At 47.6% G+C, this 25,480-nt stretch overlaps 1 protein-coding gene across 22 annotated transcripts in view; it reads right to left on the bottom strand.

Annotated features, from left to right (window-relative positions):
• LRRFIP1 (LRR binding FLII interacting protein 1) overlaps positions 1-25,480 on the bottom strand; it is a 140,074-nt gene that overhangs the window by 35,507 nt on the left and 79,087 nt on the right. For 2 of the 22 annotated variants that reach the window (XM_042995804.1, XM_042995805.1), the window contains exons 3-12: positions 25,098-25,115; positions 21,970-22,017; positions 20,400-20,444; positions 19,820-19,870; positions 16,723-16,761; positions 11,645-11,704; positions 9,155-9,223; positions 6,571-6,642; positions 5,184-5,228; positions 3,623-3,688 (exon numbers count right to left, since the gene is read on the bottom strand). The exons of 9 other annotated variants lie outside the window; for them this stretch is intronic. In XM_042995804.1, coding sequence (XP_042851738.1) covers positions 3,623-3,688; positions 5,184-5,228; positions 6,571-6,642; positions 9,155-9,223; positions 11,645-11,704; positions 16,723-16,761; positions 19,820-19,870; positions 20,400-20,444; positions 21,970-22,017; positions 25,098-25,115 — 513 coding nt within the window. The remainder of the gene's footprint in view (positions 1-3,622; positions 3,689-5,183; positions 5,229-6,570; positions 6,643-9,154; positions 9,224-11,644; positions 11,705-16,722; positions 16,762-19,819; positions 19,871-20,399; positions 20,445-21,969; positions 22,018-25,097; positions 25,116-25,480) is intronic. 11 more of the 22 variants (XM_042995809.1, XM_042995811.1, XM_042995817.1 and 8 more) reach the window with 8 other exon arrangements.

The raw sequence follows: 25,480 nt of genomic DNA, 5'->3' as shown, positions 1-25,480 counted from the left end.
TTTAGGGTTAATACCAAATCAAGGCATGGCCCAGACTGCCTGGTCTGGTGGCCTGAATGAAGGTGTCTGTCCGCCTGCACTTTCTCTCTTCCGGGAAAGGAAAACACAGCAAGTAGCCGATCTGGAAGCTTCTCCCTCTTAACTTCGATTTTTATTCACCTTTGTTCCAGCCCTAGACACGGTGCCATGTGTTTTTGTTCTTGTGTTTTCAAGTCTTACTTGCCTCTTGAGCGAGGTGGGAGGGGAGAGGGAGCCGGGAGGCAGCATTCGAACACGCACATGACTGAGGACCGCAGTCATCCAGCGGTCTGTGGCGTGGTCTGAGGGACGTAGTCCCAGAGACCTGCACAGCCCAGCGGTGAGCCCCTCCATCCAGCCCCCCGGGACACCGTGCACCCCGGCGGGAGCGGACTGTTCTCTGCCCTGCCCACACGGCCCCCCGGGGACGTGCAGGCCTTCTCCCTACTGCTGTGCTCTAGGCACAGAACTTCAGAGGTGCTCGTGATTCTCATCTTAAATACCACCTTTCAGCTTGCACATCTTTCCACCAGAATGTAATCCCCTGAGGACAGGGTCTTTGTCTATTCCCTGAATTCCCTGCAGGGACGGGATGAGGCCAGGCACAGGGTGCATTTAAGCAATACTTGTTGAATGAACAAAACCAACTTCAGACTATAAGCAGCCAGACCCACCCTACCCCATCATCCTTCTCGCTTCTTTACCCCATTAGTATCTATTGTATACTTACACTTACAGGTGCACAGAAAATACAGCCATACGTACACCCTATGCAACAATCACTACCACATTTGGCATTCACAAGAAACTCACCACCATTCCTAGTCTCACCTTCTGCTTTATTGGTCAACATAAAAGAACATACCCAAGGTCAGTGCTTTAAGGCAGAAGAATTTTGCTTTTGGGTTCACGGTCACAAGCCAGAGGAAAACTGTCCTAGAGACAAATCCTACTGCGTTCTAGGTCATTTGTGTCCCGGTTCACCATGCAGAGATAGGACAGGTTGTGGTTGACCGGGCTTTTTGCTGGCCCACGTTTTTCCAAACGCCTAGTCAAAACCGGCTCTCAAGTCAACTGACCTGATCTCACAGGGAAAAGTAAGTTTCAGGTCAGTATCACCCGGGTCCAGGTGCCACCTTCTGAGCAGCTGGTGTCTGAGAGCCAGTGGGGCTGATGCGGGGCTGATGTAAATTATAAAGATCCTGTCCAGGCCTCATCTCTTACTGGCCATGGGACCTTGGAAAAGCTAATCAGCCTGTGACCGGGGACATGGAATCGTAAGGACACTGGCCACACAGAGGTGCCAAGGAGTATGGACATCACTCTCTTCCCTGACTTCACTTTCTGCTACAAGCAACTTGCACGCTCCTGGCTCAGAGCGCACAGGTGGTGATGACTGCTCCCCAGCGTGTCAAATTAACTCCCACCAGTTCACTGGCCACGAGTCCTTCCCCCACCTCACACACACACCCCTTACGGAGGTTGAGGAAGGTATAAAATAGAAAGGTTTTCAGGCAAAACAATGGTACTTGAAAGTGAGCCAGTCATTTAGTTGTTAAACTGTAATTAAGTCATTTAATTGCAAACAGGCACAGCAGTGGAGCTACCTTCCTGGGGAGGCTAACAGAAGCTGGACGCTCTGGAGCTCTGGAGGTGGGCACCAGAGTCCCAGAGCCCAGAGCGGGATCAGGACCACCCTGTGCAGGCGGGGGGGGGGGTCAGCCTGGACTCAGGTCGAAACACAGGGTCCCCCCCGCCCCACCCCGCTCCACCCTGCCTTGCAGGACAGGATGTGAGGGATTTTCAACCCCAGGGTCCAATCTGTCCAATTGAATTCAACAAATTCACGTGGGGCTCTTTCTGCGTGGGAGTGCGGTGATAAGCGCAGAAAGAATTTGTTTTTGTTCCCTCTGACTTCTTCGGCATGGTTTGATGCCAGGGACACGTGGCTAGATTTTAGACATTTGTGCTGTCAGGACAAGAAGACCTTTCACTTCCTTAAACTTCCCGAACCCCATGGCTCCCAGGTGGTTCCTACAGGAGGCAGAAAGCACACAAGTAAGAGTGCTCAGCGACGCCCCGGTAAGAATGGGGGAGGGGCGGCTGGTCTAAAAGTCCACCTGCAGAGGCCATATAGAAGGAGAGTGGATGGGACACACATCCTGCCTGATCCGAAGTTCTACTTCGGTCGCAGGAAAACTACCCAGGGCTCGCGACAAGTTTCATTCTCTTGAAGAATTAGTATGTTGTCTCTTTTCTGATAAAAGAAAACCATTTCGTTGCACTTTATCCATCATATGCAGGCCAGAGCTAATGCACGCATTAGGCATGATCTGTGAGCTTCTTAATGGCCTACAGACATGTTTAAGAACTGAGAAAAAGACTTAATACAGTGGGCTCCACCCCATTTAAAATGTTATGTAATAAGGGCGTCTGGGTGGCTCAGTCGAGTGTCTGACTCTTGATTTCGGCTCAGGTCATGATCTCAGGTTCTGTGCTGACAGGGCTTGGGATTCTCTCTCTCTCTCTCTCTCTCTCTCTCTCTCTCTCTCTCTCTCTCCCCCCTTCCCCCACTCTGCTCTCTCTCTCCATCTCTCTCTCAAAATAAATCTTAAAAAGAATAAAATGTTATGCAATATAAAATGGTTAATTAAATGTCAACAAAAACCAATGCTACGTCAATTAATTATTGGGTTTCGATATTTATAAAAATTACATTCTAGAGAAGCCTGTAGGTTTGACTGGCTTTGTAAGAATTTCTGAATACTCATGAAATATAGTAAACCATAAATTGGATTATTTAACCACTTAAGTAGCCCATTAACACCGAAAGCAACATCATAAAAGTACTTTCAAGCAGTGGTTAGCAAGCCATTATATTTCACATGGGGCCTGGGTACATTTTCACAGGACCGGAGGGGGAGCCCTGGCAGGCAGAAGGACCCATATGGTCAGTTGCCATTCAGTTTCCGCTGCCCCTCAGGATGGGCCAACTGGTTTCCCCCTTCCACAGACTGACTCCATTTTTTCTATGTTGCTTCCCTCTTTCATTCATTTATTCACTTGTTTTTTTCATTCAACAAGTAGTTCCTGCACGACTAGCTACACCCTTATGTGATAGCCAAGTCTGTCATTTCAAATCCTTTGAAGAGGTGGAAAGACAGCAAAATAAAAGGAAATTATGTACGTGTAACATCCCGAGTCTCTAATAAATCTGTTCATCTTCCTCAAGTATCCAGAGGCGAAAATAATTTGCAGCCTGGGGAACTCCCCTCTTCTTCCTTTTATTATTTTAAGGGCACCTCACTACTTAGTACTGTCAGCGTGTTGCAAGGAAAACAGCGGATGAAACTCAGTTGAGGTGGGTCTTCTCCCTTGAACTCAATGTAAACTAACGTGTGAGGACACTAACCCGCCAACCAAAGGCTTCACCATTCACATCATCCATGACCCAGCCTCACTATGATGGGAAATTGAGATGAGATAGTGTTTCCTCCCTGTAACTCTGGTTAGTAATCTCCAGGGGTTGGGACTGTGCCCGGTAAGCCAGTCAGGGTCATGCAGCACACGGGAGAAAATTCGGAAACCACAGAAAATGCCTTACAGCATAGGAACCGCAGGCGCTACCCCGCCGTGTCCCGCCGGGACCGATGTCATCGAACACAGATGCCTGTGACAAAAACAGACCGTCAGGTCAGGGAGCCCTTCCCTCTCCACCGGTGCCCAGAACACAGGAAAAGGGAAGCTAAGGAGGTCTGACCCGAGAGAAGAACACGTTCGGAACAAATCACGATGGAAAACAAGCAGGGGAGGCCTTCAACCACCCACAGAGGCCAAAGCTGTACGCAACAGGGTCATGCAAAAATCTAAGAGAGAAACCAGTTGCTGTTCACTGGCATGCAGTGCAACCCCCCAGTAGCTCCTTGAAACGCATCCTTCTGAAAAACGTTCCTTGCTAAGGAAAAACCTGTTAATCCAGATTTAAAGTGAGCAGATAATTCAAATATCCCGAATTCTGTCATGACATCCTCACGCCTGACGTGCAGAAAATTGCGCTGGTATGAAGAAACTTCGGGATACAGCAGTATGATAACGATAGTTCAGTATTTTGTAATTCTTTGCAAATTGCTAACTAGAAAACAATACTTGATTAACCTGGAAATCTCACGTAATTAGTTACTGAAGGCGAATGGGGGTTTACAGGACTGTGCATGGCCACACCGAACTTTGCCCGGCTGAAAGGAGCTTGGATTCCCCTATCTCTCCTTGAGGACATGGCTGGTTTGTTCAGCCAGTTATATATGCTAATTCTTAGGGGTGAATTCTGATGGAAATTCAGAAACTTATTAGCAATACAGTAGAACTACTTTGTTTAGTGAGGGTTTCCTGCAAGGGGGAAGTGCCTTGTATTTAAAACTGGAAATTTACAAAGTCATAGAGCGCAATGGGTTAACATCAGTTGAGGTTACCAAACAAATCAAAAGCCATCTTTCTTTCTGCCAGCAGAGTAAGTAAATGATGCCTTTGCTCCATTCCTGGCTAATAATCCTATGCGAGCACGTGTCTTCCTGGAGCCTGAGGCAGTATGACAGCTACTGTCAGCTGCGGGGAGAAAGAACGCCCAGATCCAGCCAAAGGGGACTGACAGACATCACCGATCCTACAGGCTCCTTGTAAAGGGGGAGCTCTCAGGTGGTGACCTGCAGACATGCGCATCCACACTCCCAGAGCAGGTGTGAGATGCGCCTGGCCCCTGGCCCCGAGGGGGCCAGTGGGGCCCGGATAAGTTGGGGGATGGGGCGGGGGCAGGTCAGGGGACTGTTGGGGGGGGGGAGTGGAGGGGGAAGGGGATGGGGGCACAGGCAGGTCAGGGGAGTATGGGGGGGAAGGGGGTTTGGGGCAGGTGAGGGGACTGTGGCGGGGTAAGAAGGGTTGGGGGCGGGTGAGGGTCAGAGGACTATTGGGGGGGAAGGAAGCTGGGGGCGGGGGGGGCAGGTCAGAGGCCTCTGTAGGGGAAGGGGGATGGAGGTGGGGGGGAAGGTCAGGGGATTGTGGGGGGGGGAAAGGGGACAGGGGTGGAGGGCAGGTCAGAGGACTGTGCAGGGGTGGGGGTGGGGGGATGGGGCAGGGGCAGGTCAGGGGACTGGGGGAGGCAGCACACGCACCCGGTAACTTGCAGGAGGCCAGGCAGCACTGTACAGATAGGAGGGCTGCAGGACGAGAGCGAAAGGCAGGTTTTAAAAGCCTTGGAAAACAGCAACAAATAACAGTGACAAGATAATCATGATGCTTTCAGTAATCACGACAGCTGAACTATCATACAACAGAAGGAAAGAAAAAAGTCGACGTAGGGTTTTCAGTAAATCACAGAGACAGAAATCCAACTTTAAAATAGTAAACGTCCCCAGGATCTCTGAAATAGGACTATTTTCTAGCCATTTCTTTTCAGGCATTCCTGGAGGAAAGAGTCAGGGAGTGAGAGCGAATGGTGACAAGGTGAAAATGTCACCAGCAGCAACCAAACCCCACAACTCAAAATCCCAGGTTAATAAAGCACTCCAGGGTGTTAATACATCAATTTCCACACAGGAAGAGAGCTGCGGACACAGCGCTTCTATTTCCATCAAATGATCCCAGTCCCGGTCTCCAGGAGCCAACAGGAGCTGTTAAGACTGCTCCAGCCGGCCAGGGCTGGCACGTCCCTGTAACGGGGAGCCCACACCCACACCCATATCCCAACCCGGGCTGAGCCGCGCCTGTGCGGGCATGTGCCCCAGTGAAAGGGCAGCTCCTGGCTCGGCCAGACCCTGAGTTCCAGAATAGGATCATGACTCATTTACAAGCAGAGGCCACGTAAGCCCGCAGTGCAGGGCCACCAAGAGGGTCAGGGAATGTGCGGGACCCAGGATGAATCACTCAGCAAGGCAGGGGAGACAGCAATGCAAGGAGATATGGTTCAACCTCTGCGGGAGGAGGAGTGCGGGGCTCTGATGCTGAGTTCCTTGTATAGACAACGGGCTCCTGTACCTACAGCCCAGGGCCTGACCCGCCCACCCGCCTTGTGAAAACAAAACAAAACAAAAAAAAAACCAGGAAACAGAGGGGAGACTGAGCCAAAGAAATAGGGCTGTTCTCCCGCTTCTCAAAGATGGAGGAACCAGATTAGGCACAAAGGCTTCCAAATTGCTTCCTGGACACATTTACAGGAGAAAAATATTTTTAAAGAAACACATGAAACCCCAAATGGGGAACAATTGCTGGAAAAGGAGGAGAGAGCCCCAAGAGACCAATTCTTTGGGCCTGAGCTTTTGGAAATATACACTTAATAGAGGCTCCTTTTTCTATATAAGGTCCTAAATGATTTTGATAATGTCTTACAACGTTGACGAAAGTCTTAGCAAGTTAGTCAAGCCAAATAAAACACCTGCTAAACTCTGCTCTCTGGACTTGACATGGAAGAGGTTGAAGTATCTTCGTACATTTGATCGGAGAGTGAAGTGACCCCACAGAAGCAAAGAGGAAGGGAAGCGGGTGACAAGGAGGAGGACAGACCTGGTTTCCGCTCTGGGTAGACAGGAGAGCAAGGCCGCCCCTGGGAAGCCCGAGGTCCGAGCAGGAGAGTCCCTGTAGTCAGAGAAAACGCGAAGGAGGGGAGAAGGGCTCACAGCTTCATTTCACCTCAAAGGTACAATGGTATGGCGTATCCGCACACAGCTACCTTCTACGACAAAATCGGTTAAGGGCATGCACTTACGGAGGAGGGAGAAAGGACGACGATCAGAAGGAAATAAAGACGGTCCGGTTAATTGACAAAACTAGGACACGGGACCAAACCAGGAGTTCTGAATCAACAAACAGGCAAAACTACATTTCATTACGTTTTAACCGACAGCCAGACCATAGGGGTTTGAGAGGTCTTTGTAATTTGAGCTCTGAGTTTTAAAGTTTGGATGGAAAAATTCAAAACTAAGGATTGGCAGAGGTATCAGCCTTTATGTAACAAGATATTTCACTGGACAGGACCTCTGACCTGGCTTTCTTAGTTAGCTATTTACACAATGCGTATGTGTTCAGGATTCACAGAAGGTGGGGTCTAATTCAGGGGTCTAATTCTGAGACCAACAGTCTATGCAACGTCTCTGGGGAATGCTACCATACAAATTGTTTCCCCAAATAAAATGCTTTATCCAAACGGAAGGCTCCTTGAAGAAGAAGCCAGTCATCTTGGCAGTATTCTACTAATTGTACAAGCACGGGACAGTCTTTGAAGATGAAGTGGCTCCATTCAAGTAGCCTGATGGCACCTGGAGATATCCTGCCATCCCCTCAAGGTCCCATAACTTGTGCCTAACATTCCTATGTCTTGCATAAGCTATACCACCTGACCTGAGGGGCAGGCAAATGGAACTCTGGAGGTGGGGGTGGGGGGACGGACCAGGGGGGAAATGTTCTAACGTCTGACACAAATATTGAGAGAATGGTTGAGAGGACACCGTGTGTAGAGGCCATCTTGTCAACCCCTCTGTGGGACGTGGAAAGTGCCAGGGGGGAGAAGGCGTCCACGGCTGTGGCCGCCATGCCAGGGTGTAGGTCTGACAAATCTGGAAGACTGGAGAAGTCATTTAGAGGAGTCTTCAACACTCCGTGCTACCTTAATATCTTTCTGTTTTAGATTTAACTCAAATGAAACATGCCCATGTGTTTTGCAGGAATAGATATAATACCTACAGAACACGGTAATTACCAGAAGATTCTGCCGGTTGGTGAGTACAGTAAGACCTCGGGCAGAACAAGGGTGGGACATGTGGCCTCAGGAAAGTTCTGACGTTTAACGTTTTGAATGGATCGGCTCTAATTTTGACTCCAATGTGGGTTATTTCTCTTAAACGAATTTAAGTGAGTCGGAGATGTGCTGAACTGGGGTGAATGATTCACACCCACATATTAGCTACCTAACACCATCGTCTACTTCAGAGCAAGTTTCTCAGCTCAGAAAGTGACGAGGAAGTCAAGTTTTCTGGACGATAAGGTGCTCTTTGGAAACAGCAAAATCTCCCACTGAAATTCACACAATACACAAAAAATTCAAGATGGCGAAACCCACCAATACTTTGGTGATTACAGCTGATCTTGTTTTCAGTCAAAATTCACCTACTGGGGGAAGGAAGGGTGGAGTTCTTATTAACATATGGGGCTGAAAGGCAACCGTGGAGTTTGGAAAGTAGACCAGCAAGCTGATGGGGGAATGGAAAGGCCAGCCGTGTCTGGAGCCCCCTGCAGCAGGAATGAAAGGGGGCAGGGGATGAGGCAGGACAGGGGAGAAGGACCAGGAACTACCCGCTTTAGCTCCTTAGTTTCTATTTATTTTTTCCCCATGTACTCTTCGAGGTTCAGTTCACATCCTTTGTTGCGACACTCCTTTCTCCCTATTGTCCCATTTATGCTGCACCAGCGTATCTGGTAGCTGGGTCTGCCTTCTGTTCTAGAAGTAAATGCTTCCACAGTACCCACCTATCTCACGCGTTACCTGTGTGATCTTTCTGTGATAGTCCTGCCTACACTAGGTTCCCTAGTGTTTGCTCAGTGAGCATGGGCCTGATGGAAAACAAACCAACCTTCTCTATTAGGGCTCTCACATAATTTAGAAATCTTTGCGCCCATCGAGATCGATGCATGTCCTTAAAGTGTGGGAAGGAACTCTACTGTGTAGACATCTGAATTTGGATTTGATGTGGTTTTCATCCCTAGTCCAGTCTGTCCCTGAGAAACTGCCACAAAGTTTACATGCACCCTACAAAGTAATTCTGTTTTCAGGAACTCTCAAGGAAAGAATGATAAGGTTTTCTTCCCCCCCCCTTTTGATTACTTCTGACTACAAACACCCACATGAATACTTTCTTTCCTTGTACCCAGCTGAATGCAAATAGGGATTCGAATGCAAGACAGTGGGCTAAGCCTGCACAAAATACATCATGTCAATTAGTGCCCCCAACCTGACCTCAGCATCCACCCAAATGAAGATTAGTAAAACAGGCATGAAAAATGAAAAGAGAACTGAATTCACACACAACACCGCATGCTACAAAACCTGTGGTTTTTGAATAGAGGATGTGAAAAGATTTAAATGAAAACCAACCAACGTCTCCTCTCTGGCTGATGACAAAGTAGAGAATCTGCCCTCACCGCTGCTGCTGTAGCTGGAATTCTGAGAACCAAAGAAGACATTGTAAGTGGTGAGCACTTCCTCACTGTCCCCCAAAGCACCACCTGTCCTGGCCAAAAGGCAAATATAAAATCACCAGTGTATAAAGTCACACCGGTATCAGTGCCCCAGAAATACCAATGTAGCGTAAGAATCAAGACACTCGGCTACGGCAGAACTTCTCAACAACCAGAGGTCCTCAGCTGTATTTTGTATTTTGGTGTTTCCATCCCCGCGATGTCTTATGGTTTAACTCGTACTGATTTTCACAATATTTCAGCTCTCAAATTACTCGTAATTACTTACTCAACTCAATCTCCTGATGAGCCGCCTGTAACTTCCCACCGGGGACTTTCCTTATTACGTACTTCGTTAGGTAACGAAGATGATGTCTGGTGCAGTATTTTCCATCTTTCCTGGGCCTGACACAGCTGATGGCTCAGCTCAGCCGAATTTGCAGGGAGGTGGCTGCAGCCTGAGCGAGCTGCACCCATGTAGCTGAGAGCCACCCCCCAGACCCGCAGCGGTCTCCGGGGACTTGGCATATACCTTATAAAGGTCAGAGTCTGCGTGGGGAGGCAGTATGTATGCATGTTACACACAAGGCGTAAGATGCTCATCGATACGGTCAAAGTCATTCTTCTACGTAGACTTTCAATTCCTTCACGGAAGAAAGAGGTGCTTCCAAACCCTTGTGGTCAGTCTGGCTATTTTACTCCTGCCCACGGACGTGTGCTGCTGGCATCTGTGAAATGCCTCCCTCCCTTCCAGTCTTTTCTCCAAGCCCATCCTCGCCCTGGGACCTTCCCACAGAACTCGCGGCGTGCACGTACGCTATTTGGTTCTTCAATTGTTCCGTTTCCTCACTGTTTATGAAATCAATTTTATGTCCCGTTTTACTCTGCGGTGAGTAATTTTACCAACAAGCTCTTTTGCATTTGATTTCTAGAGGCATTGCTCAAATCCTAAACCAAACCAAAAGGTTTAACTTTTTTAACTTACTGTTAAAACTTACTGTTTCAACGTAAACATCAAAGATTAAGAAATATGGACATACGGATGGCACATAGCTCACTGATGCTACCTCGTACTGACCGGGGTACTCTAGAGAAGAAGGTGGCATTGGGTAGAAAGAGTGGATGACGGAACTTCTCAAGGAACTGCCAGCTCTAAGCGATGATTCTTTAGGATCAATTATGGGGAAAACTATGCCTCTGGGGGAAGAAGTTGCTAATTAGTCAACATAACCCCAATGAGCAGTCTGGGGCCAGCAGAGTCCTGCAGCCTGTCCTGTAAAGCCAGCTCCAATCAGTGCACAGGAGACACAGCTGTCCCCACCACACGAGGACAGAATGGTGTGCTGCCTGCTTCCATCCCCAGACGGCGGCCTTACCTTAAAGGAAAACATAACAGAACTGGAGGAAATCCAAAGGCCGTCAACATAAAAAACATAAATAGGAAGACACGGCCTTTAAAAGGGGAGGGTTTTTTTAGTCTGGAATGAGGAGAGTTTAGATGAAACGGAGGTGTATGCAATCCTTAAGAGGATGAGAGGCTAAACTCATCAGCCAGTTTCAGAAAGCTACAGTGGGACTGGGAAACTCCTCTGACACCTGAAAACAGAATTCAAGTGCAGATAGGATATATCTTAATACAAGTAAGATAAATGAGAAGAAACACTAATTATACAACTAGTAAAATTTACTATAAGATGAAAAGTAAAGCAAATGTAGGACTAGGAAGATTTTAGATAATTTAATGTACAACGGGTCTGCAAGTGGGTCATGCAACTTCATTAGAATATATGCAGTTTGTGACCTTGTGAAGTCCCCTGTGACCTCCCTGCTAGATAGATCCAAAGGCCTCCCCACCTGTCTCCTGCTGTCGGTCCCTCTTCTCCTTTCTCCCGCCACAGAACGTTCATGACCCTGCCCCTTCTGCGGTCTCTGACCCCTGCCCTGGGAGCATTCCATGGTCAGGGTCCAGGGGAACACGGACTCGAACGTGCGTGTCCTTAAAATGACCAGGGAGAGGTGGGCACGGAGGCAGAGAATGTCAGATGGGAGGTATACGTGAAAGCTGAATACACTTACTATACGCATTCTGCGTGTACACCCAGGGCAACAAAATAATGACGGAGTATTTGATCCTACATATTTCTAAGCTGAAGAGATTCTTTTTAACATCCGCCTCTTGCATTGAGACTTAGAATGTCCGGAAGACCCACTTTCTAAGAATGTTTCCCAGCTGAAAACCGTTAGTTTCCACTCATTCACGTGCTTGGCCGGGGGTGAGGGTGGGGAGAGACCCTTTATCACACGGGAAAAAAACAAAAACACGAGGAAGCTAAATGTAGCAATATTTTCTTTAAACCGCTGCAGCAACCTGGTTGAATTTTGTGTCATGCACATTCTCTATACTAACCCTGCCAGATCGTCTATTCAGGGACTGGGATCCATAGGATTCTCCATCATAACCATTTGTCTGTTTCAATGAAGAAAAGAAGAAAACTGACATCAGTATACGAATGAAGACGCAGGGACACATCAGCAGGGAAGCATTAGCTGGGCTGTAAACTGGGCTTCCTTCGTGGAGCGAACGAATGACAGGCCCAGGACAACACAAACCTTAGCGTGCCCCTAGATGCTTCCGTGCTTCTGATCTGCTCTGCCGCAACTCGGGGGGGGATCGGACACTCAAGCCAATCACACCCGCCCAAGTCACTGTTACTTGTCAGTACAGGTCACTGTAGGATTGCAGGCAATGCCCAGCCCTTCCCGCGGGGTGAAGCACGTGGCCACGGGTCCACGGCTGCTTTTCCTCGGCAGTTTTCCTGTTTCCCGTGTTACGGTGGTGCCGCGGGAGTCCCAGTTTTCCAGCGGCCCGAATGCCACGGGCAAGTGGGGTAATGCCTTGGCCCACGTCAACTAGTTTTCAGGTGTCGGTTCACAGGGTTAAGTCCTTGAAAGTCATGGCCTGGTACGAAGTTGCATTCAGAAGATTCAGAAATAGCTTCTGCTCAATCTATAATTCGGTGCAAAAGTTCATCATGGAAAAAATGTTTCTCATGGGGGTAGATTCTCTGATTAGCTTCTCTTTCTTTTTTTAATGTGTGTTTATTTTTGACAGAGAGCGCGGGAGCAGGGGAGGGGCAGAGAGAGAGGGAGACACAGAATCTGAAACAGGCTCCAGGCTCTGAGCTGTCAGCACAGAGACGGACACGGGGCTTGAACCCATGAACTCCAAGATTATGACCTGAGTCGAAGTCGGATGCTCGACCAACTGAGCCACCCAGGCGCCCCTCTGTCTTAGCTTTTCATTCATCCTGTCTTCCAACTTAATTTTTCAGAATGAAATCTGAGGATGCATTTCATGATTTCCTAATTTGTCCTCTAGAAAAGAGAATGATTGGGACCCCACCTCCCTTCTCTCCTCACCTCTGCACCCACGTTCCACCAGCCAAAGCCTGGCCTATCTCGAATTGCTCTCATTCTATAAGGATGTTTCTGCTGGTTTAAGACAAGAGCTGTTACATGTCAGAGGCCCGACCAGCTCTCGAGATAGAAAAAGGAAAACAGTGGGGTGGGGGGTGGGGCTCCTTCGGTTGAGCGGCTCAGGTCACGATCTCATGGTTCATGGGATCGAGCCCGTGCTGGGCTTTGTGCTGACAGCTCAGAGCCTGCTTGGGATTCTCTGTCTCCTTCTCTCTCTGCCTTTCCCCTGCTGGTGTGTTCTCGCCCTCAAAAATAAATAAACGTTAAAAAAAATTAAAAACAAGGAGGAAGGAAAGCAGTCCACAGAACTGGTAAAACTGGAAGGAGACGCCAGGGGGTCGTGGAGGTGAGTCTGAATTCCAAATTAATGCTCTATCATGTGACCTTAAGCTGGTTGCTTAATCCACTGACACTCCGCTTCCTCAGCTGTTAAAAATGTGCCTAGAAATACATACTTTATAAGGCCACTGGGAGGGTTAGACCGGATTAAAATGAGTATCCCGAGTGCCTGAACCGTGTGCCGACAGGATGGCTGAGTGAGCACCTGTGGGAGGGACCCAGCACCCACGAGGAACGGGAGCCTTGCTCACGGGGTCGGGCATCGGGAGACCGGTTGGCAGGTATTCCGCAGCTAGACATTAATGAAGAATAAAGAAAGGGATTTCCAGACAGGTTACAAACCCAGGTTCACGCCATCCTGACTATAAAACTATGTATTTACTTTTGTTACAACTCAATACCAAGTCAACTTGAAGTTTCTAAATGAAACAAAAGGGTATGTAGACATCCCTCAACTTTAAATTTCAAACCTTGGGGCGCCTGAGGGGCTCAGTCAGTTAAGCGTCTGCTTTCGGCTCAGGTCACGATCTCACGGTTTGTGGGTTCGAGCCTTGCGTCGGGCTCTGTGCTGACAGCTCGGAGCCTGGAGCCTGTTTCGGATTCTGTGTCTCCCTCTCTCTCTGCCCCTCCCTCACTTGCCTCTCTCTCTCTCTCTCAAAAATAAATATAAAAAAAATAAATTAGAAAACTCTGTGAGTAACATTAAAACATTTCTGAAATAAAGTTGATAGGCAGGAATTTTACTCAATCTAATCTAATCTAATCCCTTTCCCCATTGACAGGATTTTCTGATATGGAAACGTGTATCAAGGACTCGGATACCTTTCCTATCTGCTTAGAAACTCATTCCTGGGAAAAATTAATGTAACAAGAAAGGCTAACATCAATCAATTTTTGATGCCTTTTCCTTTACTAACAAATGAAGTAAAATATATTACATGTATGAACCCTCTGGCTTTCCACTGCTGCTTGTGAAATACATCCTTCCCCATGCGAGTTCTTCCTTCTGGCCTTCTCGTTTTCCAGCGCGGCGTGCAGCCCAGAGCAGAGGGCCGTGAAGGGCGGGAGGGCAAATGCGCCCCTCATTGTCACCATTTCTGTCCTAGCTTTCCACGGCCGTGCAGGAAAAACTCCCCCTTCAACAGCTCTGTGGAACACCCACCCCTTCTGTTGTAGTGGAATTCTGCCATGGGGAGTATATTCCTAGAACGAATTCTCCAATCCACAGAGCTCATGGACGCCTCTATGGTGAAAAGTACTTTGACTTCTTTAAAAAAAATTTTTTTTTAATGTTTATTTTATTTTTGAGAGACGGAGAAAGAGAGAGAGACAGAGCGTGAGCAGGGGAGGGGCAGAGAGAGAGGGAGACACAGAATCCCAAGCAGGCTCCTGGCTCTGAGCTGTCAGCACGGAGCCCGACGCGGGGCTCGAACTCAGAACAGTGAGATCACGACCTGAGTGGAAATCAGATGCTTAACTGACTGAGCCACCCAGGCGCCCTTAGAGTGCTCCGACTTCTTAAAGAACACCACCAACCTTTTCCTCTTGGCTAGTTTTTATGGTGGGGCTGTTTTTATGTAGCAGAACAGGCTAAGGAGAGTTGAAAATTAACCTAACGCATCGGAATAAAAAGTCCATAGACGGGATACCAGTCATCTTAAGTCAGGGCTCTGTTTAACTTTCTTTGCTCTACAGGGCGATTTTTCTTTTCTTTTCTATTTTACTTTTTTTAAATGTTTACTTTTTTTTTGAGAGAGAAAAGAGAGACAAAGCGTGAGTGTTGGAAGGGCAGCGGGAGGAAGACAGAGACTCGAAGCAGGCTCCAGGCTCCGAGGTGGCAGCACAGAGCCTGACACAGGGCTTGAACCTGTGAACCGTGAGATCATGACCTGAGCCAAAGTTGTTGGACGTGTAACTGATTGAGCCACCCAGGCACCCCTACGGGGCGATTTTTCAACACCCTTACTGTGCTGACCACCTGCATCACGGTTACCTGGTGTGCATCTTAGGACCACGGCACCCTGACCTAGGCAGCCGTCAGAGCACCTAGAGCTGGGGGCTGGGGAAGTGTGTTGTGATAAGCTTCCCAGGTGGATCTCACACACAGCAAACACACACGAGCACTGCTATCAGAGAGAACAAAACACAGAAGACATCCACAAATCAGCGTTTTCTAAAAGAGTGTAAGATCCAAGCATAAACGTCCCGTCGCAGCCAATTATTCCAAGGGAAACGTGTGATTAGTCCCAATGCCACCAGCCACCGTGCTGGGCTATCAAAGCAGCACCCCTCACGTGCAAGCATGCGGAGGGCAACGGCTGTCTTTTCTGATTAATGGTATTAGATTACTTTTATAGTGAGTCGACAGACAGATCACGCCCAAGGGTATGGGAGATGGGAAGCAAAAGAAGGAAGGCAAAATCAAAACCCTGAAGTGCAGTCTTTGAGGCACTCGACTGAGTTTGAAAACAGAATGAAAACTGAAAAATAAAAATGAGATCGGAAACGTGTTTCTGTCTCTTGCTAACACACGTAGCCACTCGTTCCCCCAGGGACTGGCCCTGACAAAGAATTTGCTTTGGCTTTAGAATGAGAAGGCTAAGCATCTAGAAATCTGCTGCTGATGCGCTGAATGGCAGAGAACAGAAGAACTACGAGGACTGGCGAGGACTGGGGTCACTGTGAAATGCTGTGGGACGCTGTGTGAAAGCACTTCCCGAATCTAATCACGTGCCCCTGGGCTTCCCACGCTCCTTGGCGGATCCGTCCCTGTCCCTCAATGGCTCCGATCCATAACCAGCAGCCCAGCAGGAGGCTCGGGGCTCACCAGTGCTACGCAACTCTATGGCACTATTAAATTATCGTCTTAGAGGCAAAAACACGTTTTAAAATCAGAGATTTGCTAAGTAACTTTGAAATGCGGTAGAATGAATGAAGCCCAAAACGCTCTAGAAAAAGTCCTAAAAATGAAGCCGTGTCTAAATTGCTACAATCCCTTCAGTACGGAAATCACTTTATTGCTAATTTCTGGCGAGATGAAACTTCTCTCCTTTTTAACTTGTCGTTTAAATTTACAGGTTTTCAGAAAGCATGAGGTGCAGACAGACGGCCGTAAGAAGGGAAACTCCGAATTTAAATCGAACGCCTTCGTTTTTGTTACTGGAACAGCACTTTTTGGCAAAAGGGCCGGATCGCACATTTCATTTCAACGGACAGATCAGAAAACGATGGAATTTTCATTAGATAAAGTGACTTTGAACTTAATCTTTGAAAAGCAACACAGAGGCTTTGGGAATTCCTGATCTGATCTGAGTTCCTTGAAAGCAAGGTGCCCTCCCCCCGACTGGTGCCCACAGCTGTCAGCACACAGCTGGTGCTCACAGACTGCGTGGTGAGTGAGTGTGTTCACGCACGGGCCGACCCTGAGGACCAGTGACACACCCAGGGGGCTCTGGACGCAGAGCGCTCACTCTGGTGGGGACATCTGCCCTCCGGCCCGTCGTCCCCCGAGGGAGTCTGGGGGACGGCACGTGTGTCTTTCTGGACAAAGACATACTTGGCTTTGTGGACAAACACAGCCACGAGATTAGTGGAAATACCGTAGGTTATTACGTATCACACAGTAAGTACTATTAGGATCACGCCCCAGCATCTATCCGACCATCTCACCCAGGCGTAAGGACCCCCATAATCCAGGTCAGGCTGTGGCTGTCGGCGTGCGGACGGAGAGGAAAACAACAGAAAAAAACAGAGTTGTCAAAGATCAGTGAGAATAAGTTAACTCAGACATCACAAAACATAAAATACAAGCCAGGCGATCTTGAAATCTTCACAAAATTACATTTTTTTTCAGGACTTCCAGGATCTTGTGTATTTACAAAAGGAACAGCATCAGAATGAAGCCATCATAAAATGCAGTAACATTAAATCAAACTTCCATGGCAAGGGTTGCTGTAATTCACGAAATCGGACTGAGCAGTCTGACCCCCTCCTTTATATAAGACCTACTCTGTTTATATTAGACAAAAGGGGAACACCTGTATCACTCTCAATTTTTAACTAAGAAAAATGAAAGTCTTAAGATGTCCAAAAATCTAGGTTTGCTGAGAAGAAGGTCCATGCAGACCCCAGGGAGATAACGTTTTCCTGTTTGGGGTTTACGTCGCTGTCAGTGATGGATGAAGAAGGCCTATATTTTGAGAAAGTCAAGAAATAAGAGACCTGACCTCTGAACTTTGCAAATGGAGGATTTCAGAATATTAAGACACATAAACACAGCATGAACTGACCCTGTACAGACAGGGAGCGAGATGAGCTTTCTCCCAGCGGCACAGTTGGCCCAACAACCAAAGGCGGTCAGAGCGTCCAGGCCCCAGAGGACCTGGGGACGGATGCTGTCACCTCCTCGCTGCTCTGGGCTTGTCCTGAACCCGTCAGAGTTACGAGGTCTGCCTCTTATCTCCAGGATCCAAGTGCTCAAGTCTGTGGTTTTTTGTTTTTTTTTTTTTTTTAATTTTTTTTTTCAACTTTTTTTTTAATTTATTTTTGGTACAGAGAGAGACAGAGCATGAACGGGGGATGGGCAGAGAGAGGGAGACACAGAATCGGAAACAGGCTCCAGGCTCCGAGCCGTCAGCCCAGAGCCCGACGCGGGGCTCGAACTCACGGACCGCGAGATCGTGACCTGGCTGAAGTCGGACGCTTAACCGACTGCGCCACCCAGGCGCCCCTCAAGTCTGTGGTTTTTAAAGAGTGTTATTTCACGAGATCAGATATATCACAGGGAAGAGCGGTGTAGGAAACCACCTGGCTGAACATGAAAATCCCATCCACGGTTGATTTTCCACTTTCTCCCCCTCTTATTCAACGTCCAGGTTGTGGGCCTCTTCTCTAAAATGTGACACCTTAAAACAAAAATGCTTGAAATCTTGGCAAAGAACGCTGTCTAGCAAAGAAACGTAACTCGTGTAGGTTAAACTCATTGAGAATGAAATGAAGGCTATAAACACCCTAACACTCACTAAGACTGCAATCGTTTTAAACTCCCTGGGGTCAGGAGACTTTCCGAGAACGTTAAGAAAGCGACAAATTCTCTTCCCAGAAAAATGCAAGTGTACCCCAAATCCTGAATACCGAGTGTGGAGGATCAAAGATCTGAAAACGATACTGTGATAGATTTGGATTCTGCGGCCGATTTCTCTGCTGTTCTCTCTTGAGCCTGCATGAATCAGGTTTTGCTCTCCCCATTTCCACCAAAAGTCTCCTTGTCAAGGTCACCGACGTCCTCCACGATGCTAAGGCCCTCGGTCCCACGCTTACTGGACCCCTCGCTTCCTCCTGGAAACAGTATCTTCTCTCGGTTTCAAGGGCCGCCCTTCTCCTGGGCCTGCGTACTCCTGTGTCTCCTCCACAGATTCTGCAAACTGAGTTTTGCATTTATGACGTTTTGGTTACATAAAAGTTACTTCCTCTGGCCTGACTCTTGTCAGAGAGAAGGTCTATGAGGAAGTGACGACCGTATGGCTGAGGGGAAAGTTTCAGAGTGCGGAAGCTCTTGAACAGACCTCACATCTGAACTGTTACTTTCTGGCAAAATCAATGCGGATCTGTTTTTGGCACCTGCCAGGGCAGTGACAGTGACTTGCCTGACACCCCAACAGTGTGTTATCTTTATAGCTGACTGTTGTGAACAGCCGACGAAATGCACGCTCAGCGGCCACACAGGAAGTCTAGGGCTGGTGGGGCGCCCGGGGGGCTCAGTCCTTGACCATCCAAGTCTTGATTTCAGTTTGGAACAAGGTCTCACGGGTCTGTCAGCTGGAGCCCCGTCAGGCTCTATGCTGGCAGCACGGAGCCAGCTTGGGATTCTGTCTCTCTCCCTCTCTCTCTGTCCCTCCCCTTCTCGAGCTCTCTCTCTCTGGAAATAAATAAACGTCAAAAAACAAAAAAAAGGAGTCTAGGAGTGATACTATAATTTAATTGTTAAGGTGGAAACAAGCTTTCTACTCCATACTGTCCCCAAGTGAAATGGAGCGGCTGCATTGAGGCCTCCTTCTTACCAGCAGTGACAGCGACAGCAACCCTGTGGTGATAACACGGACATGCTCGCAGTCACTTACCGACTTAAGGCACTAAGCAAAACGCAGTTTCTCTACTTTGCTTCCCAAAGCACGCAATGTTCTCCAGTCTAATTATGAAGGTTTTGGGAATGTTTACGGAAAACCACGTATTCGCCTCTGCCAGCCATCAAGCTGTCAGTGACAAAGACGTTCCATCGCCGCTGACCGGAGGAAGGACTTGGGCGAGCAGACCCGGGTCTCAGGGATCTGACCTGCTCTGATTTCCCACCAGGTCGCCTGCTGCAGTTTTCAAGGAGCTACCCAAGAACAGCACTGAGTAAACAGGTGCTTGAGCTGAGATGCACATTTGGCGGGGAGTGTGTAGGCAAGCAGGATCCCTTCAGGGCACCAGCGCCGCACAGAGAAGACTTAATCGGGGCGTGGCAGTGTTGTGATGCAGAGGGATATAAAAACATTATGATTTGCCCACGCGGGAGAAACACACGACAAAAGTGCCCGCGTTTACCAATACTCTTTCCGCACCACAAGGAAACATGCCACCAGTGATGAGATTTCAAAGGCGGCTTCCCAGATACTGGTAACAAGACTGTGGGGTAATGGACGCGAAATCTGACTGCGGGGACACAGGCGGCAAAGGACGTCAACACAGACTGTACCGTGCAAACCCAGTCATCCTGGTTACTGACCCTCAGACTTCCACGACTACCCACTGACATGCGCTCGTCTTCGTCGGAAGCCTAGTGAAAGAAAGGATGAAAACAGCCATGAAGCATAATATAACACGCATAAAAGAAGCCGACGTCCAGCTTTCAGAGGGGACGTGGCCCACGACACCACAGCAGGGCCCCAAGGTAGGTGACTCTGGAAATCTCAGTACACCTGAGCCTATGTCTTCTCCAAACGGCCCCGTCTGTGCGCCTCTGTTTACAGAGGGCTGTTTCTGGATGATACCGCTTTACATTAATGTCATTTCTTTGCTGGTAACCTATAAACACGTAGCCTCAGTGCGTATCACTCTCAAAATTATTCACGGGTATTCGATAGCAGAAAGAGCATTAAAACTGTCATGAACATATTAATATTCAGAAGTTTCCAATGCTCCCTTCACCAAGTTAGGTCAACAGGCTAAAAGCCTTTGTTTAGGTAATAGTATCAGCATTAATTTCTTTTATAAGCATCACTAAAATACACACACGCACGCAATTTATGTATTTCAGCCACTACAACTACAAATTAGACTTCAATCAAAATGAACACAGTACTAACCGATGTGTTTCTTCTGGATCTACGTGAATAACGCTCACTGTCTTCCTACCGAAGCAAGGGAAGAAACAGCATTAAAGGTCAGGTACAGACAGAGCAGAAGCCTTAGTCCACTGGTGACACAATCCAGTATTTCTGATATAAATGTCACATAAATATTTTCTTTGCTGTCATCAAAGGCTTCAATTAAACCACTGGGGAAGGATGTTCTCTTCGGGCGGGGGTACGTAAGCACACAAGTTATTGCATCTTTCATTTTGGCTTTAAAAGCATGTGTTGGGAGAGAGGTTGGGCCTTAGTTTGTCCCTAACCTCTACTATGTGGTCCATTTAAACTGGTCTACTTTCCCCCCTACATTCAGAACCTTATTCTCTTTCCTTTGGGAATCAGAAGATAAATCATTTCTGGAAAAGATCCAATAAGGGTGTCACCCCATCTACTGTATTTTGTGCACTCTGAGATAGGCACAGTTTTCCACATGTTTGCACATCTCTGCAGTTGGGGGCATATCTTATAATCAAGGTTGCCCACATTATAATTAGCAGCACTTTTTTCTTTCTCGATGGTATACAAAGCAATGATACAGCTTTTAACTGGGTCTTAAGATTTGACAAAAATACATCTGCCTATGCCACAGAAGCCTAAAATGATGGTTTACACATAATGAAGGTTGAAGTGAATAATTTTTTCGGTAGAGGACATATATACTCTTTATCTTTCAAGAACTCTTCTCTTTCACGTTCTATACAGGTGTCTAAGAGAGGAGATAATTTTACATTTCTTTGCATTATTTATCCATGAGGGACAATGACTGTGGCATTTCCACTGGCCAGGCTCTTAATTGCTAAAAGTATGTGATGACGTCCATGAGGCCATTCAGTAAGGTGTCAAGGACAAGAGGCAGGGGCGGGAACTGAGGTGGATGAATCAATGAGAGAAGGAGTGGGTCCACGTTCTCCTGGGGCAAGGGGAATGCTCCCCCTTCTAGAGCGTCATGCCTGAGGCATCATCTCCTTCTGAGTGTGCCTGGAGGAGAGTCGTCTGCCCAAGGCGACGGGAGGCAGTGGCCCCGGAGACCCCCACAAGCCTCAGCTAGCTGCTGACTCCAAGAGTCAGCGGCTACTGAGCAGACCAGACAAAAATGCCCGGCCAGGACCATTTCTGACCCAGCTTCACAGGGATGTAAACAATCAGGCCAGACCAGAAGTCCCGGGGAGAAAATCTCTCAGGATTCAATTATGGCAGGGCAGGAATCTATTGCCATAATCAAAGTGAATAAGAATAAAATTATAAACCGGGGCGCCTGGGTGGCTCAGTGGGTTGAGCGTCCAACTTTGGCTCAGGTCATGAGCTCAGGGTTTGCGGGTTCGAGGCCTGCATCAGGCTCTGTGTGGACAGCTCACACAGCCTGGAGCCTGTTTCGGATTCTGTGTCTCCCTCTCTCTCTGCCCCTCCCCCACTCATGTTTGATCTCTCTCTCTCTCTCTCTCTGTCAAAAACAATTAAAAAAATTTTTTTTAAAGAGTAAAATTATAAGCCACTTAAAGTTCTTAAAATTGTATTCAAGGCCTACCATCCACTGTTCGATGTCACCCCATTTTGTGTCCAGCCCATAATATTTCTATGGACAGAAGGGAAAGAAAATTAGGCGAGAAGTGAAACGGTAACCACACAAGAAACTGCTCTGACATGCATTTCCAAACCGCTGCCCAAGCCACACGCTGAGGGTAACATGCTGGGGCAAAGCAGCAGAGACCAAGGTCGCGGCTCCGCAGGGGGAGCGCTCCCGAGCCTTCTGCACAGTGCGTGAGCCTGTGCTGAGACCCCTCGCCCTCCTCGCCCCACCCCTCCCAGGCAAGCCAACAGGGCCAGGGCGAGGCACTCTGGACCGGGAACTGAAACTCAGCCCAGCAGCCCTCGGGGAAGGCTGTTGGAGCCTGCAGAGCGAAAGAACTCATGCTGTTGCTACGGCAGAATGAGACAAGCTTCCTCGGTGTGGGGGAGGGGGGAGAGAATGTGTGCTGACCCCTAGGCCTCCAGCTATCTGGTGTCCACGCTAAATTTAGGCCCAGGAGAATTTACGTTCTTTGGATGTCTTTATAGCACGTCACCGATGGAAAGATGACTTAGCTAAGAGGGCTTGGTGCAGGGAAAAAAAAAAAAAAATTTACATGAGCAGCTTATATGTTCGGCATTTTCTTTAGCCAATGTCTGCAGGGTTTAGCTTGCTTGTCTCAGCCACAGCGGGTCAAGTTAAAATTAGGAGAGCGGACTCAGAATGGCCGTTACCATTACTAAATATAGTAATTCCAAAGATAGGTGGAGCCCACGTACAGTCTCAGATAATGGGGTTCTGCCTTTCTCCTCACTTTTCCCTCCATTCCAACAGGAAAAGCGAGCAATACCTGGCCAAACCCCCATACCACACAACACGTGGTTTTCCTCTTCATACGTGAAAACCTTATAATCAGAAAAAGGAAAAAAAAAATCCAATGCTGAAAGTAGAAGACGGGTTTTGAAATTGTTTTCCAATCGCCGAAACACGCTGCTAAGTTTGGCTTAGTTTCAGTGGATCTTGAGGGGTGGCCAGACTTCCAGTAGAAGGCTCTGCGACGGTCTTGGCCCTTTCTCCTCAAGACGGGGCGGTCTGGAAGAGGAAGCCGCTGGAGGGAGAGCTGAAGCAGGCTCGAGCATTCCGCCCGGGGGCAGAACTGCAATATCAAACCTACCCGAGCCGGGTCTCTTCCTGTTAGTCACTTTCCTCACTTTGATGTGTCGAGCTCAGTTTCCCAGCCGAGCCACAGCGTCAGGCTATCGTGCGTTCACGCTCGCTCCACTCTCACTGCCAAATTCCGTGTTTCTCACACGTGAAATGAGATGCCACCTAACCTCGTCATCTCCTGGCTTAATTACAAGATGGAAAAAGTGTATTTTTTTAAAAAAGGGGGGGAGCCTACATCGGTTCACAAAAATTGTCTAAATTCCAAAAGAAGCTTGTATTATCAGTCTCCCTATTTTCTTCTGCCCGTTCTGTGCCTGTATCAGCAATACCATCTACTGCTGTCTGTTGTGATGATCACGGTGGCCTTACAAGTAGCTCTATGACTGTGGCTACATTTCCATGTCACTTCACGGAGGGAGAACACCCCCAGAAAGAGCTAGGCGCCCCCAGCTAGCAGTTCTGATGTTAGTGAGCAGGCCAGCACAGCAGCGTGCAGAAAGCATACAATGTTTCAAATGTAAACTACTATGATTAGCCAATGAGTCATGCGCAGGAAGCAACAGCCACACTTACAAAACGGGCTTGACTTTCAGAAATAGCTTTGATTCAGGAGAAGAGAAACTGTCGCACACAACAGCCAGATGGGCTGAGAGATGTTTACTGCCTCCTTTTCCTCTTCTCAAATGGTAATAAGGAAAGCTTTCCCTCCCCGGGCACGTCTTTATTACAAAAATGTACATCCGCTTTTGGAGCGGGGACTTCCTGAACTCCTTTCTAGTTTTACTTTGTGTACAAATTAACATTCTGACAAAGTTCTAACACCCTGTCCCTGGTGTTGCTGAGAAGATAAAAGTGATCTAGAACTAGAAAGGAATGAACCAGAGTGGAAATTAGCAGGTGGATTCCTCTGTTCTGGGCAATTTGTTACAGTGAGGGTTCCCCCTTGCCTTTTAGGTGTTAAATTCCTACGGAGACTCTGTAGGTGTGTTTGGATCTAGTTTCAACATCCATTGCAATTACTCACCTGCTTTCTTTCCACCAGGTAATAGTTATGCAGAGTGGGGGTGGGGAGCAGGACACAAAGGCAGTCTGATATCATAGCAAAGGACCCCATGGGAGGACTTTTTAAATGGACTGTGTTTAAAAGGGCTTGTTCTAACCTCTGAAACAGTCATCTTATTTTGATTTTCTTAGCTGCTCTAAAAGATACCGTTCTTCATCTATAGACTAAATACATTTATGAAAAGCAGCTATTATGATTGTCGTAACAAACTAGGTACATTTATAGGAAAGGCTCCAGTATATACACTCTGAATTCCCACTCACTCCATCATCATCGCTGAATCAGGAGCCCCTTACCTGGTTGCTTCCTACTGTACTCTCTGCGCCTGGCCTGCTAGTGTATTTACCTCTAACCTTCAGCTGGTTTTATGAAGGGCTAGGGAACAGAGAGGCACGTTACTATCCTGAATGTTAGGGGTGGACGGCAGGTATATTTTAAGCTCTTGGATTTTACTGTTGTATCATTTTCTTTTTGGCTCCGATTTTTAAATCAATATTTAATACTCTTTTAGTGTACGGAAATCTGCATTGATATTTAAATTTTTTTTCTAATAAAATTATATGGAAGGATAATCTCTCCTTAAACAGCTGATTTCAAAGGTTTCCCACATCCTGAAATGTGATTTTACTTTGCCTTGGAATTTTTTTTTTTTCAAATAAGTAATTTTCTAATTTGAGAAAAGCAGAGACGAGGAAAGCCTTCTGTGAACAGACGTGTGTCTAATGGTGGCTTTTTAAGGGGGTGTAAGTAGCAACTTTGGCATTTTGATCAAACCAATTCATCAACAAAGCAGTAAAAAAAGAAGCAGTAACAACTTCTATTTCAACGAAGGGCATTATTTCTGAAAGGTGACCAGGCCCTTGGCAAGGAAAAAACTAGCACATGCAATTGAGAAAACAAAGAAGAAAGAGCCTACCTTTTGAACCTGATAGATCTACAGAGAAGGGCAAAAGAAACGGGAAAAGAAATAGGAAATCCAATTACAAAAGGAGAAACATCAGAAAGAAAGGTTCTGTAAGTACCTGGAAACGTGAATAAAAGTCATACTGGGGTGGGGGGGTGGGGGGAACGCTGAATACTGGTAAAATACGAATTGAAAAATGTTCGAAGTCTCATTGAAAGAATTCTTAATTTCCTGACTCATTTACATTCTGTTTTAGGTACAATGGGGAGACCCGGGCGCACACACGGACCCCTACGCGGATCCGGTTATCATTCCCATGCGCGAGTCTGCAGAACCCGTCACCATCAGTGGGGAAGAGCATTTCGTCTTCGATTCGAAATTTCTTTGCACAGCGA

The sequence above is a fragment of the Panthera tigris genome, chromosome C1 (genome assembly GCF_018350195.1).
Source record: "Panthera tigris isolate Pti1 chromosome C1, P.tigris_Pti1_mat1.1, whole genome shotgun sequence".
Classification (NCBI taxonomy): Eukaryota; Metazoa; Chordata; class Mammalia; order Carnivora; family Felidae; genus Panthera; species Panthera tigris.
This window is presented reverse-complemented; position numbering and strand designations above follow the sequence as displayed.